This window comes from Pseudopodoces humilis, chromosome 9 (genome assembly GCF_049639895.1).
Source record: "Pseudopodoces humilis isolate 2021_Gansu_Grassland_sample_001 chromosome 9, ASM4963989v1, whole genome shotgun sequence".
Lineage (NCBI taxonomy): Eukaryota > Metazoa > Chordata > Aves > Passeriformes > Paridae > Pseudopodoces > Pseudopodoces humilis.
The window spans coordinates 3,990,860-4,008,811 of NC_142208.1; the positions used below are offsets into that span (position 1 = coordinate 3,990,860).

At 42.1% G+C, this 17,952-nt stretch overlaps 1 protein-coding gene across 3 annotated transcripts in view; it reads right to left on the reverse strand.

Annotated features, from left to right (window-relative positions):
* The window catches only part of PCDH15 (protocadherin related 15), a 665,923-nt gene that overhangs the window by 139,217 nt on the left and 508,754 nt on the right, over nt 1–17,952 (reverse strand). For all 3 annotated transcript variants that reach the window (XM_088059571.1, XM_088059572.1, XM_088059570.1), the window contains 3 exons: nt 10,688–10,894; nt 4,024–4,158; nt 2,909–3,058 (listed from right to left, as the gene is read on the reverse strand). In XM_088059571.1, coding sequence (XP_087915697.1) covers nt 2,909–3,058; nt 4,024–4,158; nt 10,688–10,894 — 492 coding nt within the window. The remainder of the gene's footprint in view (nt 1–2,908; nt 3,059–4,023; nt 4,159–10,687; nt 10,895–17,952) is intronic.

Genomic DNA, 17,952 nt, shown 5'->3' on the forward strand with positions numbered 1-17,952 from the left:
CTGAAAGGTAACAATGAAAGAAGGAAAACTTTTTGGTGTAACCACCCAGGCGGAAAGGAAAAAATGGGGGAAATATTGAATTCTGCTTGTATTGGTTATATTTGCCTGCTATTTGTGGTTATTTTCAAGCAGAATCTAAGAATTTCTAAATTTCTTTTATTTTTTAAGAGTGTACCAAACAGCAAACACAAGTAACTTAAAAGCTATTATGTTTTGGGGCTGTTTTCATGAGTAAAATCAAAACAATGTTGCACAAAATAGGGCAGCAAGTTTTTGTCCATTTTATTTGTATATTTTCTTGCAACTGCACTCTGGAAAAAAATGTAAGAAATATAAGACTGTTACCCTAGGAATAATAAAAGCCAAGTGGCTGAAAATCTGTCTGATTGTTATAGATGATTATGAGACTGTCCAGACGGTCTGAGGTCAATGTTCTTTTTCTAAACTGATTTCTCTGATCAAACAAAGTGGTTTTATGAACTAATTTTCCTCTGGGAACTGTCAGAGATGAGCATTCTATCCCAGCAGAAGATCCCAAAGGATCCTGACCCCAGGAGGGATGGTGGGGTACAAGGTGAATTTGCTCCTCATGCAGACAACAAGGTGAGTTGTCTCATCTCTGAAATCGCTTGAAATCACTGTGTCAGGATTCAAAAAATGGAAAAGAAAGTTCAGTTTGGCCTTTGAGAAAGTCTTTATAAAGCCTTTACATATGTGAAATATACATACATATCTAGAGAGAGATAGAGATATTTTATATCTAAAGATTGAGCAACCTACCAAAAAGTGCAGCTGCCCAAAATCCTTATCATGGAATCATGGAATGGTTTGGACTGGAAGAGACTTTAAAGCCCATCCCATCCCCTGCCATGGGCAGGGACACCTTCCACTATCCCAGGCTGCTCCAAGCCCCAAAGTCCAACCTGGCCTTGGACACTTCCAGGGATCCAGGGGCAGCCACAGCTGCCCTGGGCACCCTGTGCCATGGGCTTCCCCCCTCACAGAGAAGAATTTATTCCCAATATCCCATCTATCCCTGCCCTCTGGGACTGGGAAGCCATTCCCCTTGTCCTGGCCCTCCATCCCTTGTCCCATGTCTCTCTCTCTCTTTCCTGGAGCCCCTTCAGGCCCTGGAAGGCCACAATTTGGTCACCCCAAACCCTCTCCAGGCTGAACAATCCTAGCTCTCCCAGCCTTTCCTCCCAGAAGAGCTGCTCCATCCCTCTGATCATCCTGATGCCTTCTCTAGACTCCAGCAGCTTCAAATCCTTCCTGTGCTGGGCCCTCTTTATTTCTGGCATCATCACCAGTCTACTGAAATCCTAAGTCCTAGCCCTTGGCTTTTCCACGCCCCCCCCCCCTTTTTTTTTTTTTGTTTTTTTTAAGCCAGTAATTGAGAATCTCAGATCATCTGGTAATGTGGGATGAGTTGTAAAACAACTCCTCTCCCAAAGCAACCAGAATTTTCTACCTTCCCCCTCAGACCAGATTATAAACTTAGAAAACCTGGAAGTAGCCATGTGCCGACTATATAGACAGAAGCATGGATTTGGGAAAACCTCCCTCTTGGAATTTAAATTTTTTAGCAGAGGTGAGCTCAAGGCCCAACTGCATATTATTCCTTTCCCAAATAACCTGTTCTGGCTCAATTTTCCTATGAAATGTGGCCTCCTGCTCTTTGAAAGCCTCTGGGCCCATAATACGTTTGCAGCTGCAGCATCAGGATGTGTTTGAGACCTGGAAAGCAGCCCCTTCCCTCTGAGCACAGAAACACTTCAGCAGCTTCAGACAAGCCCAGGAGCTGCTCTGCTTCATCCCAGGTATCATTAACAAACCTCAGGCAGCTCAGAGCCTCCTCAAGGCCAACTTTGAGTAGAAAACATTCTTTTTTCCCAGCAGAAATCTCATCGAGCAACATTTTCTGCCTTATGCTCCCTGGCTCCTTTAGGACAACAGTACTTGCTGTCACGTTTCCACCCAGCCTTGTGCAGCATTTTAAGGAATTTAACTATGCTTCAGACTTTTTTTTCCCCTCTGATCTTGCTGGAAATGCCTCTGTGGCTGTCCCTGATAGCTTTTAAGCACTCATGGCCCAAGCTGATGAGGGGACACAACACAAAGGAAGAGCTAAGATGCAAAGGCATAAGTACAGCTCAAGAGGAACAGGAGCAGCACTGAACCATCTCCTCATCACTGCTACACTCAAATTAATTTCTGATTACGGCTCAGAAAATGGCATTTTATACTTAAGTCAGCTGATTAGTTTTATATTCCAAATATTCCCACTGCCTTCAACCACTCTGGGATGCCACCAATTGTCTTCTCATGCATCTGGACTGGCAGCACTTAGAGCAGGGCTGAGATCTTGGAAGAATTTCACAAAAAGAGCCTTTTTCCATTCATTTCAGCATCACCAAGATTCACCTCCAGCCCTGCACTAAAATATAAATCAGTGCTGACAAAGTTGAAACTGCTTCTCCCTGGGCCCAGGTTCAAGCCATTTTTCATTGCTCATTTGCTCTACAAACAAACTTGCAAAAAACAGCAGGTTTTCTGGCATAGAAAACATTCCTGCTTATGTCCTACTTCACTGCTTACCTGTTCTCCCAAAATGTTTTATCTCAATGTCCTGCTAACAAAGGAGAATTTTCTTTTTCTTTTCAGATTTTTCAGCTAAAATTTTTTTGTGGAACCTCAGAAGAAGCAGCTGTGCTGCAGCTCTACAGCTAAAACAGGCCTGATATTTAGTATTAGCAATTTTGAATAGATACTTAATTAATGAAGTGAATGCAGAAACACAAACCTTGTTTCTAGCCGGTTTCAGTGCATTTCCAATTTAGATGAACAAGGCCATATACTGCTAGCAAAAAAAGTGAGTTAACAAAGGTTATAAAAGCCCTGAAATTACCTTTATAACACCCTCCCCAGGCCTCATATCCGTGTAGATCTTGACACTGTAGGAGATGTTGGAGAAGGTTGGGGAATTATCATTTGCATCGATCACCACGATGTTGACAGTCACTGGGACACTCTCCTGGACTCCATCAGAAGCTGTCATCTTCAGAGGGATAAAAAAAGCAGGACAGGAATGCATTTTAGTGGTGTGTTTTCAATACAATTCCAAGAGAAATACAATTTCAACAGGAGAAAATACAGCCTGGCAACCCCAAATCAGCATTTTGTTTCTCTCTGCATTTACAGTTACAGGAGGATTCAGCAGAGCTCGAGCCTGCATGTGCAAGACTCAGGGCAAAAGCAAAGCAAACATATTCAAACCTTTCCAATGCAGAAGTGAGAAGAAATAACTTGGAATTTTCCTGGGATGGGGCTGGGATAGGAGCTGTTGAGTTCATGGAGTTTTACCTGGGTATCACCACACCCAAGAGCCCTGTTAAACCTCCCCAACATTTTGAGGTGAGAATTACAGAGCTGGGGGCTTTTCTTATTCCACAGAGGAAATCTGAACTCTTCTTTCCAATGAAAATGGACCGAAAATAGGGAGCCACAGAGTGGGAACCCCTGCAGAAGAGCTGGGTTTGCCAACAGCCCATTTCCAAATTGCTGTAGGGCTGTTAATTGGTTCACTCACAGCCTGAGGGAATATTAAATCCATTTAAGCTTTTTTCTCCTTTTTTTTTTTTTTTTTAAATACTGCTGTCTGTGCTTTCTGTCAGCCTATTATTTTTTTTTTATTTATTTATTTGGGAAAGAAATAAAGCAAAAATCCCAGGACAAGGCTCATGTTCCTGGTTCCAGGTGTAAGGGGGAAAAGGCAATGAGAAAAGCAAGCCCAGGAATAAAAAAGAGGGCTCAGATCCTGCCATGGGATAAGAAGCAGGTGCCAAACCTTGGACTATGGAGAAGGTGCTGGCAGAATTTAAAATGCTGCTCTTAACCAATTCATCCTTCATGGCTTTCCTCCTTCTGGGCCATTTTAAGACTTCTAAGGATGCTGAAATTGATCCTTTCCCATCACATGCTCCCAGCAGTGCCTGGAGAGTTTTCCAAGGGCATTTAACTTACAGAGAAGGTGTAGAGCTGCTGGACCTCCCTGTCCACAGGCTGCAGCAGGGTGAGGTAGCGGGTGATGCCACTCTGAGTCACAGTGAAAAACGTGGTGTAGTCGTTCAGGAAGAGATGGACCTGCGGATCCTTGGTCTTTCAACAACATCAAGGGGGAAAAAGAGCATTTTATTACAAATTCAGAGGTACATTAAGTCTCCAATTACTCGCTGCAAGTGCTTGTTTTAGTTGAAACCTAAAAGCACAAATGCTGTGACAAAATCTTCAAAACTGCTAAAAAAAAAAGGAAAAAAAACTCACTGCTGGCCTAAAAAACTAATCTTCTTGATGAAAAACACATTAAAAAACCACTAGAGTGCAAAAATCCAATTGTAAACAAATACCCGTATTGGTTTTAAATAAGTGCCTTTTTCCCCCATTAAACACTAATTTTTAAGCCAGACACAACTTAATATAAGAAACCACATTCAAGCATTTATCTTCATATTAAAACCGAAATGAAGCTGGACTTGATTAACATAGCAATAAAACAGCTGGGTTGGTGCACTGAACAAAGAGAATGGGGAAGTATTTCAGGAAACAGAGGCAGCTCAGGGGGTTGCTTTAGGTGTCAGAAAGAATCCAAATGTATTGATGCAGAATTAGGAACCTCTCAGTTGATGGGGGGGAACATCATAAATTAACTGAAAAGTAGCATTTTAAGGTAAAGAAAGGAAAAAAAGGCTTTGTAAATTTACTCATGGCTTCTTGAGGACATGGGTCACTCCTGATTTCCACCTCTTTTGAGGTGTTTTTGAGTTGTTTAACTGATCAGATCCTACGTGAGTTAAATTTTCAAACAAACTACATTTCTTTTTTTTGCCCACAGTACTCCAACAACTTTCTATGTCCTTGTCCATGATCTGGTTAATTTAAACTGACTTCCAGCTGCTCTCTCTCATGAATTACAGAGTTTATTTCTGTTGGTAGGTGAAAGGTTGAGAGACAAGTCATATAAAAACTGTTTTAAACTGCCCCCAGGAATGTGTAGATGAGGAACCAGAGAAGTGCTACCAGGAATGACAGAAAATCCAGGATTTTACCAGCTGCTTTCCAATGTCATTCCACAAATCCCATCCCTACAGAGGAGGACATACAGAGAACCAGATGAATAAAAGAAGAAAAGCTGAATTCAGCAAAAAATTCCCAAGGGAGCATTACTTCTCTGAATACCTCCTGAATCCAAAGCTCTTCTGGAAGGGTCACTCCATTAGTGCCATTCCTGGAGGATTAAAATCCTTGGGAGCATAGGACAGGTCTCCAACCAACCCCCAGCCAACCCTGACCTGCACCAAGTGGCAGCAGGACAGAGCCGCACAACACCAGGACAAGGAGAAACTGCCTTTAATGAGCCCAAATAAACACCAAAAAGCAAAGATTCCACTATTTAAATGAGAAAACATTCCAGGAAGCCATGGGAAAGAATTATCCAAGTGTTCTACACGAGTGGTTTCTCAGTGTCTAAAGCCTTGCTGCAACTGCAGCTCCCAGGAAAATGAAAATTCATTTTATGGCTAGCAATGCAAATAGTAACCTCTTAATTCCAGGAAAACTTAGGGAAGGTAATTGCCCATAATTGTTCACTTTGTAGACATTATAAAGTCAGTTAAGAATTTAATTTACAAAACCTGCAATTAGTTTTGCAGTTCTTGCTTTCATGTCCTTTTGAACACTAATAAGCAGCATTTTTTTCCCAATTTATTGCTGAGAAAAAACAATGATAGATATCCCAAACCCTCCTGGAGTAATGTGTCCTATTCCTTTGCAATCCTTGTCTTAGAAATGTTCTCCTAATATGGAAGGTAATTGCCTTTACTGCAATTAATGCCTACTTTACCATCTCCCGGGCATGTCAGAGCCACACAGCAATTTATTCCCTTCATCTGGAAAAGCACTGTTATGCTTTGACATTATTACCAAGGATATTTGACATTATTATCAGGGATCTTGGACATTATTATCCTATTTTATGCAGCCTGAAAAGTCAGCTTGACTTAAATGAATATTTCACATGAGAGAGAACAACCCCAGCTACATTGCCAACACAATCTCCAATAATTTATTTTTTTAAATTATTTTATTCTGGGGTATGGATTTCAGCCTTGTGATTTCTGGTGACATTACTGGGTCATGGAGACAAGGCTAGTCTCTGATAAATTGTTTAACATGGAATTTTAAGTAGAAAATTATCACAATCCACACAAAAAGAGCTCACATGCAACCTGCAAGGAGCATTTCAAGCACACAGTTCAAACCTGAGGTACTTTTTAATTTTAAAAAGCACTTTTGTAATACTCAGGATGTCTTTGAAGACTTGTAATAATTTAATGAGCATTAAGCAATCACAATTTATGCCCTAAATTGGGTTCAATGTGTTTAAAGGGCTCTTTGCAGGCTTCACAAACCAAGGAACAGTCCTAGCCTCAAACACCATCAGGGCAGGGAGAAATGAGGGAGGAAAGTGGGAAATAGAGGAAGAAATCACACAATTAAACCCAAAAAAAGGTGTTTTGCACACACAACACCCAATACCTACGGGGAAGGCACCTGGTGGGACCTACAAAGGAAAACACAAAATGAACATGAGTGAGGAAACAAAAACCTGGGACTGAGGGACAACACAACATTTGGGGGATTCATGGTTACAGACAAAAAAAAAAACCAGCAAAATGAGACACACAGAATTCTGCACTCAATAATCAAAGCCTGGGCTCGAGTGCGTTCTGCTTGAAAAATCTCTGGAGAAATTCCTGCATGGATGTGGATGTTTCATTCCTGCTGCTCCTCAAATCCCACCAGGGGTTACAACTCTGACCAAAGCAAACGGTTTTCTAAAACTGATGAAGATGAAACCAAAATTTTTTGGGATAATTATGATACTGCTAAGACTGAGCAGACAAGGGTATTAATTCTGTGTGTGTTTCAACAATCCCAAAAGTTTTTGGAGAGGGTCTGTTTGGCTGTGAAGTTCTCAAGAGCAGCCAGAACAAGTTCCAAGAGTATCCAAACTGCTCAGACTTCCTAATTTGCAGCACAGGCCCACCCCCTGAAAGCTCAGTGATAACACTTTGATGGCACAGCTGAGTTTTCCAACATTTTTAAGTGGATGATGATCAGTGCTAAAATGTCCATGAAAGATTTGTTTTGTTGGAAAGCTGTTATCTGTCCTCCTTGTTACTGGGTGAAAGGAGAAAATCTTTCCCATGTTCACCTGGACAATCTGAGATACAGAGCCTTGCAGAGGGAAAGCAGGGAAGATTGTCTCCCCAACACAAGAAAGATGTGGATCTGCTGGAATGAGTGTGGAGGAGGCCATGGTGGGGCTGGAGCCCCTCTGCTCTGGAGCCAGGCTGGAGGAGCTGGGGGTGCTCACCTGGAGAAGAGAAGGCTCCAGGGAGAGCTCAGAGCCCTTTCCAGGGCCTAAGGGGGCTCCAGGAGAGCTGGAGAGGGACTGGGGACAAGGGATGGAGGGACAGGACACAGGGAATGGCTTCCAAGTGCCAGAGGGCAGGGATAGATGGGATATTGGGAAGGAATTGTTCCCTGTGAGAAGGCAGAAACCAAGAGATATTCATCCTAAAATAATCAAGGAAGACACAAAATGCTACAGAAGCAAATCAGTGTTAATGTTTCTGGTTTTCCTTAAGTGTAAAGATCCAAAAAAATTTAACACCCATCTTTATATATCTTAAAGGAAGGAAAGCAGCCTTTTGTCTTTGCCTTGACCTTATATTAATTTTAATAATGATATTAATGGCTGTTTAATTCTAGGAAGGGTATTTCCTGAGTTATTGCAACTGTTGGAGCATCACAGCAGGGCTGCTCAGGGCCAGCAGAAATTGAGAACAGTGCTTGAGAGAGCACTGACTGTAAAAGAACTTCAAACAACAACTGGGAGCAATAGAAGTAATCAGGCAAATATCAGAGAAAAATACATTGGTATTTAAAATGCTTCAGTTCTCCTGGTTAAAAAAATTAAAAATCTATTATTCTTCCTTCTCTAGATATATTACTGAAAATTAATAACCTGCACGTGTAGCTGCATTTGAAACTCATTTTATATATTACTTGCTCTGTCCGCTTGTGTTGCTGCCAAGACAAGGTTGTTCTTATGTAAAATTCTTTCATATTTCCCACAGGTTCTCTGAAAAGAAAAAATCACTGAGACTCAATGCCCTGAGGTGGAAGGGACCCACAGAGACCACTGAGTCCAACTCCTGGTCCTGCATGAGATAACACAGCAATGTCAAGGCCAGGTTGGATGGCTTGGAGCAGCCTGGGATAGTGGAAGGTGTCCCTGGCCATGGCAGGGGTGGCACTGGATGGGCTTTAAGATCCCAACTCATTCCATGATCAATACTTCGTGCAGCTTTGTCACTAACCCTATCCACTGGATAAATTAATTCTCTCCCTTGGAAATCAAAGAGGAAGTAAAGAAGAGGCTTGGGAAGTCTTATGTAAAGAACTCTCAGCTCCCTCTGTTTAAGTTCCTCATCTCAGCTTTAGTTTGCTCAGGTCTTAAGGTACTTGCATAGCTTAATTTAATTTATGCCATTTAAACAGAGCACTTAATTATATCAGCAGTTGGCAGTGCTGCTCTACTGAAAGGTCTGTTTGCAATGTCCCATCTATAAATTAATTTCTGCAAGGTTTATAGCAGGACTCTGTTATAATTCCCACAGGGTTTCAATTTAGAGTGGGTTTTGTTCTTTTTTTTCCTTAGACACACAGTTAAGTGAGCACTTTCTTCCTGCATTTACCTGAGGACATGGAGTCATTTTAATTTTTCAATTAGCAGGCAGAATTCATTATGATTAACCAGGGTTACCAGTGGGAACTTGGATGCACCAGCACAGAGGGGGTTTATCTCAGTGTCTCATCAGAAACCCTTAAATTTAGATATATTCCTAAATACATGAATTTACTGAGGTACAAAGAAACATCAGGACACTGAGACCTGCAGAAGTTAATGACCAATTCCTCTGCTAATAATCCCACCCTGAGCCCCCATCGAGCCCTGTGAGGAGCAATTTTAGGTTTTGGCCATTTTATATGGGAGCTCTGTGCAATTGCTGTACTCCCAGCTGGAATTCTGGGAATTCTCCTGCCCACACCATGTTAGAAGCACTCTGTGAATACCTGGCACGTGGATTGAAACACAGGCACTTCAATATGGTTTTCTCTCACATCCGTGTTACTACTGCATCATTCCATGGCTTTGGAAATGGCTGTGCATGAGCCAGGTGATGCCAAAGGAACAGGAACCTGGAATCTTTCCACCCAAGGAGGAGGCTGATCCCCTCTGGCTACAGGCTCTGTGTCAGAGAATGCCAAAATGGTTTGGGTTAAAAGGCCCTTAAAGCCTATCCCATTCCACCCCCTGCCATGGGCAGGGATTCCTTACACTATCCCAGGTTGCTCCAAGCCCCATCCAGCCTGGCCTTGGACACTTCCAGGAATGGAGAATCCAAAAAACTCTGTGTTATATTTATAAACCTGATCCTTGCCCACCTTGACTATTCCTATCCAAAGCAACATCCGAGATCCCATTAATCTGATCAACCAAGAAACTGCTTTGCTTTAAACAGAACTGAACCTGAGGGTTTCCCAAGCAATCCAGATCTTCAGTAACTCCTGCTGATTCCCACCCTGTGCCCTCATTCCGTAACTTCCACTCAGCTCCCACAAAAGCCAGATCCAACCTAATTTTCCATCTGCCTTCCAACCTTTGATTTCTAACAATGCCCATAAATTGATGGTGAAACTTTAATGGATAGAGATCTTCTGCAGGAATTTGGGATTTAAAATGATAAATCACTCTATACGTTGTGATGTTTTAGTGACAATGGGCTCTTGTGCTCCTTAAAAAGAATCAATTTGCCTAAAGTGAAGCCTTGAAAAGCAGATGGTTTTCAGACTCTCAGGTCTTTATCTCGAACTTTATTCGAGAGATCCTATAACTAATTCCTACAAAACCTAAGCCTGCAGCTTAGCTTTCCTTCTGTAGCTGAAGGAACCAAAAAGATCAAGGGAGACAACTGGAGGCACAATGGAAATTAGAGGGAAAAGAAGTATTGGCTAAAAAGTCCATAATGACCTTGGTGAGAACAGAAGAAAGGTTAGAGGTGTTGTACTGTTACTACTTGGTTACTATTCCTCTGGAAATGCCTGACTTTCACTCTGAGTAACATTACATCAAAATCTGGCAGAGCAAAGAATGCCATGAACTTTCAGCCTCTTGCTGTTCCTCCTATCCCTCTTCTTTTTGGTTCAGATGAGGAATTCCTTCCCCTCTGAGCTCCCCTCTCCCATTTCCATGGTGTGGGGAATGCTCATCCCTGTCACAAAATGCATTTTGATTTCTCTGTGCACTGGGCATTCACCATCTTGAACAGAACAGAGTCTTCCAGAGACGTGAGAAAAAAACAGATCAGAAAAAAATCCACTTCCAAACCTATCTGAAGTCAGAACAAAAACAAGGAGAAAATAATAATGAAATTGCGATTTATTTTTTTTTGTATTCATTGATCTAAATAAGTTTGTCTCAATTTAAGGAAAAAAAAAAAAGGAACAAAGAACCCCCAAAATAACAAAACTGCAACTACTCTAAAAGAGCAAACTGTACCTCTTCCACGTCGTTGTCCAGCACCACGACCTGCAGGGGGGAGGTCAGGTTCCGGTTATCTGAGATGGTCGTTCCCACTGGAGAGGATTCCAGGATGAAGCCCTCATAGGTAGACCGTGTGAAATAAGGCTTCTGGTTGTTCTCATCCAGGATCTCGATGTGGAGATTGGCAAAGGCAGGGAGAGGATGGCCATTGTCTTGTTCAGCCTAAAAAATCACCTCATTTGTCAAAGGTTCCCTGTTCTGATCAGGGACTGGGGATGTTTCTACATAAGAGTCAGAATCCATTTTAAAAATGGATTTTTTTCTCCTATCCCTGTATTATGGAACTTAACATTATGAAAAAGAGAAATACCAACTAAAAATTAGCTAGGAGAAAAGAACAGGAACACATTCTTCCATCACAGTCACATTTACATAGCCACAAGATACCCAGAACTTGTGCAATCACAACACCTTAAACTCTCTTGAAACTTTTGGAAAAAGCTCTGAGGGATGAAAGAAAACTGGGAATGCTGATTGTACAGCAGAATCCACAGCAACAGCAAGGAAGTTAAACCCAAAAGGTAGAAACAGCACATGTGGACACATTTGCTTCCTCTTCTCCCAAATCTACCTCTTAAGGGTTACATGAGTGGGTTTTTAATTTGGATTTTGCCTATTTTTGAATCCCAGGCTGGTTTGGATTGGAAGTTTATCCCATTTCACCCCCTGCCATGGGCAGGGACTCCTTCCACCACCCCTGGGTGCTCCAAGCCCCAGTGTCCAACCTGGCCTTGGACACTTACAGGGATCCAGGGGCAGTCACAGCTTCTCTGGGCAACTTGTCCCCAGGGAAGTTGTGCATGTGTGTCCAGCAACACTCTCTGCTTCCATGAATAACCCCCACATCTCAATGGAAGCTCTCCACCACCCAATAGTCATTCCCTGATATTTTGCACCTGATTTTTTCTTATTCTCAAATAAGATAATAACTTCCTAAAGATAAAAGCACTAATTGCCCATTCCCGGGTGCTAATCAGATGAAAACCTATGATCCTGCTTTCTTTTCCCTTAACTTCCCAACCATCAACTAATTTGAGCAAAGGCACAAGGGAATTAGGAGACAAAAAGTAATTTGGTCTCCAGTTTATAAAAAGCAAAACAGGTTTAATTACAGTCCTGCACAGTACACTGCAGCAAGACAGCAGTAGGGCATTGCAGGAGTTTTCTGTTCCCATAGACAAAACTTGTATTCCTAAAATCCAGATGCACACAAACCCTGGATCACAACACAGAGAAAAGGACCTAAATTCCTGTTGTTAACAGGACTTTCTGTTTGCAGAGGTTTTACTTATAATCTCATATTTCCCTCATTTAAAACAGATAATTCCTCGTTTTTCAAATCAAGAGTCCAAGGAACCTTGGTCTGAAAACACCTCTTTGACTTCATTAAAGTTTTAATTTTTTTTTTTATTTAAACACCTTTTCTTGATCTGAAAAATGTTAATTGTCTTTGTTTATAAACCAGCAATAGTATCTTGGTAATGATAAAAGTCTCTATTAAAAAAAAGTATTAAAAACTTCTATTTCAAATAAAAAGAAATATAAATATAAAAATTGTTATTTTCTTCAAAGGAGGTGATGACACCTTAAGTAAGCCATAAAAAAAATCATTCTCAGTTTTTAGGAAAAAATGGATTATTTTTCTAAATTGGATTGGATTACTCTTACTCTTGAACAACAGAAAAAAATGCCCCAGGCTCCAGTCCAGTTGATGTTCCACTGAATGAAAACAAACTTCATGCGTCAAAACGAACATCATTAAAATTACCTGGCAGGGCTCTGGCTACTCACCCCGGAAACTCCAAAAATGTCCTGAGATGGAATTTTTGCCCAAGTTAAAATACTGAAAGCATGAGAGAAAATCCCAGAACAGTCTACTCCTCAAGCAATACATGCAGCTGGGATTTTATTTCATAAGCAGATGTATCATGGAATCAGAGAATCCTGGAATCTTTTAGGCTGGAAAGACTTCCAGGATCATGGAGTCCAAGCTGTGCCCAATGCCCACCTTGTCCCCAGCCCAGAGCACTGAGTGCCACGTCCAGCCCTTCCCTGGACACCTCCAGGCATGGGGACTCCAAACCTCCCTGGGCAGCCCCTGCCAAGGCCTGAGCTCCCTTGCCATGGAGAAATTCCTGCTGGTGTCCAACCTGAGCCTCCCCTGGCACAGCTTGAGGCCGTTTCCCCTTGTCCTGTCCCTGTTCCCTGGCAGCAGAGCCCGACCCCCCCCGGCTGTCCCCTCCTGTCAGGGAGTTGTGCAGAGCCAGAAGGTTCCCCTGAGCCTCCTTTGCTCCAGGCTGAGCCCCTTTCCCAGCTCCCTCAGCTGCTCCTGGGGCTCCAGCCCCTTCCCCAGCTCCGTTCCCTTCCCTGGACACGCTCCAGCCCCTCCAGGGCTCTCCTGAAGTGCTCCTCCCCACGGGACTAACAATGGTTGTCCATCATTAAAAACTCTTTTCTTCTGCTCTTCCAAGTAAAATCGGTCCCTTCTGAGCCCAAAGTTTCCATGCAACCCCTGCAAGTTACTTTATAACAGCCCTTAATGTTCCTTACTATAAAGAGATCGTAAAAAAAGAAAAATGCAAACAACAGAGAATCTCAATCTTCTGAACAGCTTGAAACACCACAATAATGGCCTTGCTTTAATGTCTAAGTAGGCCTGGAAGTCATTCTGGGATAAAAGGAGGAATATTTACCCAGGAAGGTGTTGCAGGGTTTGCTGAAGTGCTGGGAATTACACATGGCCAAACACAAAGAGAGTCGTTTGCTCTCAGAATTGGACTTCAAATTTGAAACTCTGGAGCCCAAAGTGACAAAGCAAAGGAGTCCTTCCTCACTGAGCACTTCCACTCAAAATCACTTCAGCTTTCCTTCGTGTTCACCAGTCAAAATTATGGATTTATTTCATTTCTTTTTTCCAAAGACACCTCTATTTAAGGAAAAAAAGAAATCTTTGCAAACAGCCACTTATTTTTGCCTTTTGTTTGAAACAAGGAATTTCATATTACAATGCGAGGAAATGATTTGCTTTCAGGTGTTCCGTGAAATCAGTCCTAGAAGCAACACTTGACTATGAGCAGAGTTCAAAACAAACCCTTCATAATGCTCCAAAAATATAAAAAGCTGTAACATTGGCAATTTTTGCTCCCGTGCCCTATTTCTTGGGGTTTTTCTTTGTGTGGTGGTTTGGGGTGTTTTATTGTTTTTCTATTTTGTGGTGGTTTGGGGGTGGGTTTTTTTGTTATTTTTGGTTTTGTTGTATTTTTTTTTTAAGAGATGAAGTCATACCTCATGAGAGTTGTTCCAGACATTGAGTGCTATTAGTGCAAACCCTTTTCCCTCACATTGCCCTTTTTAAAACTTGCCTGGCCTTGATGGCCACAGGTTAAGCTTTTTTGTTTTCTAAACAGCAAACAATTTACACTTTCTTCACCCAGAAAGCCACCATATCTAAGCCAGAAAACATTTAGGTTCCAGTCCTTCAAAGAAAATGCTTTAGTGTGAAAATAATGAGGGATCTCTCAACCCCAGGTATGTGACCCTCACATTTTTACCAAGACACAAAAGAAGCAGTGTAGGATTCTGGTATAACTCAGTAGTTAAGATTGGCTAAAAAAAAAAAAAAAAGAAAAAAATATGTGAAATGTGTTAATTCTCACAGATATTTAACTGCTTTTATTGCATCATCTGTGCTGAAGTCTGCTTGTATCTGTAGTGTCCATAATTTTATCCTGATGGAAGATGGCTGGAGATGACAGGAAAGCAGGTCCAGGAGGGATGTAAGGAGTGAGGAATGGATGGCTGTGGGAATTAACAGGACCAACAGGAACTTCACTCCTTCGAAGTAGCAGGTGAAACAGCTCCCCCCAAAAATGAGAAATTAGAGCAATGCAAAAGGCTCCCTCATGGAAGCACAGAGAATTCCAAGCTGGAAAGGACCCACAGATATCATTGAGTGCAATTCCAAGCTGGCAAGAGCCCACAGGGATCCTCAAGTCCAGCTCCAGGCCCTCAGTGCTATCCAGAGCTGGAATTTTTTCCAGCCAGTTCCCACTATCCCCTCTCACCCCCAAAGCAGCAGGTCCTGTCCTAACATCCTAACATCTAAAAGAGAGCAAAAGGTGGTTCCCTTAGATAAAATTCAGAGCTCCCATTTCCCCATGGAATCACGGAATCCACTTCAGCAATTCTCCATCCAAAATGTCTGTCCTAAGGTGCAAGGAAAGGGAATTGTTTTATCTAAGACACATCCAAGCTGCTCCTTTTCTCCAGGACTACAGAGTTTCTGAAGTGTAAAACAGGCTAATTAGGAATAAATTTTTAAAAAACACTGAATGGGGAGTTTGCCTTCATGCCAGATCTTTTAGTTGATAAAAATGGGAAGGTCCATCCCTAGAAGCAAAGAAAAACACAACCCCCCACTCCCAAAAACCCCAAACAAAACAAGACAAAACAAAAAACAAACCCCAAAACAATATTATAATAATAAAATAAACAAAGAAACAAATAAAAAACCCAAAAAAGTTCTTCCCCTCCAATCCCAACAGGAAGATGAGCAAGTGGAGCTGAGGGGAGGGCAGTGGATGAGGATAAATGTGAACTTCACACATCCTAAAAAAATTGGGATGTCAGGATTTATTCCTGGTGAGGGGCTACACACAAATCCGTGTGGAAGAGTAGCAGGGGAAGTTGCAAATTGAGGTCCAAGAAGATCTCAGACTTAAGGAAAACAAAATTAGGTGTCAGGGGGTGGAACCAGATGGGCTTTAATGTCCCTTCCAAGCCAAACCATCCTGGGATTCTGTGATCTATTATTTAAATGGATGTGATTAAAATCGGGAGCAGCCACCAGGGAGAGAAGGAAGGAAGGGCAGGGTGACAAAGTGGCTCCTTTGAACGGGAGATCACTCAGGATAACTGAAGAGGGAGGGCAGGGAGAAAAGAGGGACAGCATTTATCTGGATTTAGGCTAAACTTTAGGATTGGGGAATAATTCCCAAGGTCAGCATGTATAGCACACAGAAAGAAGCACTGAACTGGATTAAAACTTGGCTTAAGGACAAGGAACACAGAATATCTTTAGAGCACAGAAGGAATGTGACTTTCCTGTCAGTGACTTTGCTGTCACTGTGGCAGGGAAATTAAATCAGCACAAAATGTGTCTGGACACTGGGCTTAAAAAAACACCCAAACTCCAAAAGATCCATTTTAGGTCCATGGGTAAAGGGTGACTTCAGGGCCAGCAAGACTCATGATGCTGCAGGGTAGTGCACAGTAATTACAGATTATTTTCCAAATATTACAACTCTTCCTTCTTCCCTTAAAAACCCCACCAGGTATGAAGCCATTAGGCCAAATTTTAAGTACTGAATGTTAAATTTTACATGGAAAAAGATTGTTTCTTATTGCAGAAAGGAAATTTCTGTCAGTAAAAGCATTACAGGACATGCCAATTATTGATTTTAATGATTTCATTGCTCTGAGAGTTCTGACACAAAATTTAGGGTCAATCTTACTGATCTCAAGAAATATTTTAATGATTTAAAGGAAAAGTTTGGCTTTCCTGTACTCTTTTTTTTCATCATCACTAATACAAACCCTGTCCCTGCACTCAGATTTTTAATTCTACATCAAATCCCATCACTGTATTAAACACAGGAAAGAAAAAAAGGCTGTCTGAAAGAGAATTAATTGAATTCTAAGTTCACCCAAGGGCTGAACCTTTGAAAAGCTAATTTAAAAAAACAGTTATTGTCCTTAGTACCTACAGGAGATACACAACCAAAGGAATAATTTGGAAAATTTCAGCCTTGACAGGAAGAGGAGGGAGCAACTCTTTAATGAAAATGAAGTTCTTTCATTCTTTTCATAATCTGTTGCCCCAAGTACAAACCCCAAAATTTAGAGGAACAAAGAATAAACACAAATCCTCTGAAATGCAAGAAAAATAAGACATGGAAAGAGGGAAAATTTGGAGCTACCCAAACAAAGGTAACAAAGGTCAATAGATGATGGACCCAAGCGATCAGAACAGGCTGGGAAGAATTGAAGGCTGAAATTCTTGCAAAAATCAACCAAACCTTGCAGATTTGAAGTTTCTGAAGGGGTGAAAATGAACAAAAAAAAACCAAAAACAAACCAACAAAATGAATGAAAACAAAAACAAAACAAAACAAAACAAAACAAAAAAATCAGGACTTTTTAAGCCTTAAAACCATAGAGCATGTTTCTAATCCAAGAACTTCTGGTCCAGTGAGCCTCAACTGATTGGCATCTCCTCCCTGCCTGCTGGAATTGTGCTGTCTGAAATTCAGAATAAAACAGACACAGAATCACAGAATCACCAAGGCTGGTGATCACCTTCAAGGTCATTGAGTCCAACTGTCACGCCAGCAGCAGCAGCATCATCACCCCTGAGCCATATCCCCAAGGGCCACCTCCTGATACCTCCTGACCATTTCCAGGGAGGGTGACTGCAACATGCCCTGGGCAACTTCTTCCAAAGCCTGACCACTCTTTCAGGGAAAAAGGAATTTTTTCTGACATCTGATCACCCCTGGTGAATATGGTAAGAACAATTCCAAAATCACACTTGAAGCTGTAGCCAAAGACAGGAGCCTAGAGAACAAAAGCAGCTGAGATCTCCCTGGATTTTTCTTTTTATTAATAAACTTGTCTTCCGTGAGGCAGCCATGACTCCTCTTGAGGCCAGGTCAGCTTTCAGCCCCACAGCACTGCCTGTCAAATTCAAGTCATAGAAGGAACCACAGTTTGGGTGGGAAGGGACTTTGAAAATCATCTCATTCCACCCCCTCCCACTGGCAGGGACAACTTCCACGGTCCCAGGGTGCTCCAAGCCCCATCCAGCCTGGCTCTGGACACTTCCAGGGCCTCCCCATCCTCCAAGGGAACAATTCCTTCCCAATATCCCATCTTGATTTCCCCTCTGTCAGTCTGAACCCTTTCCCCTTGTTCTGTCCCTCCAGTTCCTGTTGCAGGACCCCTCTCCAGCTTCCCTGTATCCCCTGAGACCCTGGAAGGTGTTGTGAGGTCTCCACACAACCTTCTCTTCTAAAGAAGAACCCATTTTCTCTGTTTTAACCTTGCCACCTCCTCGTCTCAGCTGGAAACTCCTCCTCACCCTGGCACTGCAGGAGAGGCTGAATTGCTGCTTCCTCTTCACTCCCAGAACTCTGGCACTGCATCTTACAGGTGCCTGTCCC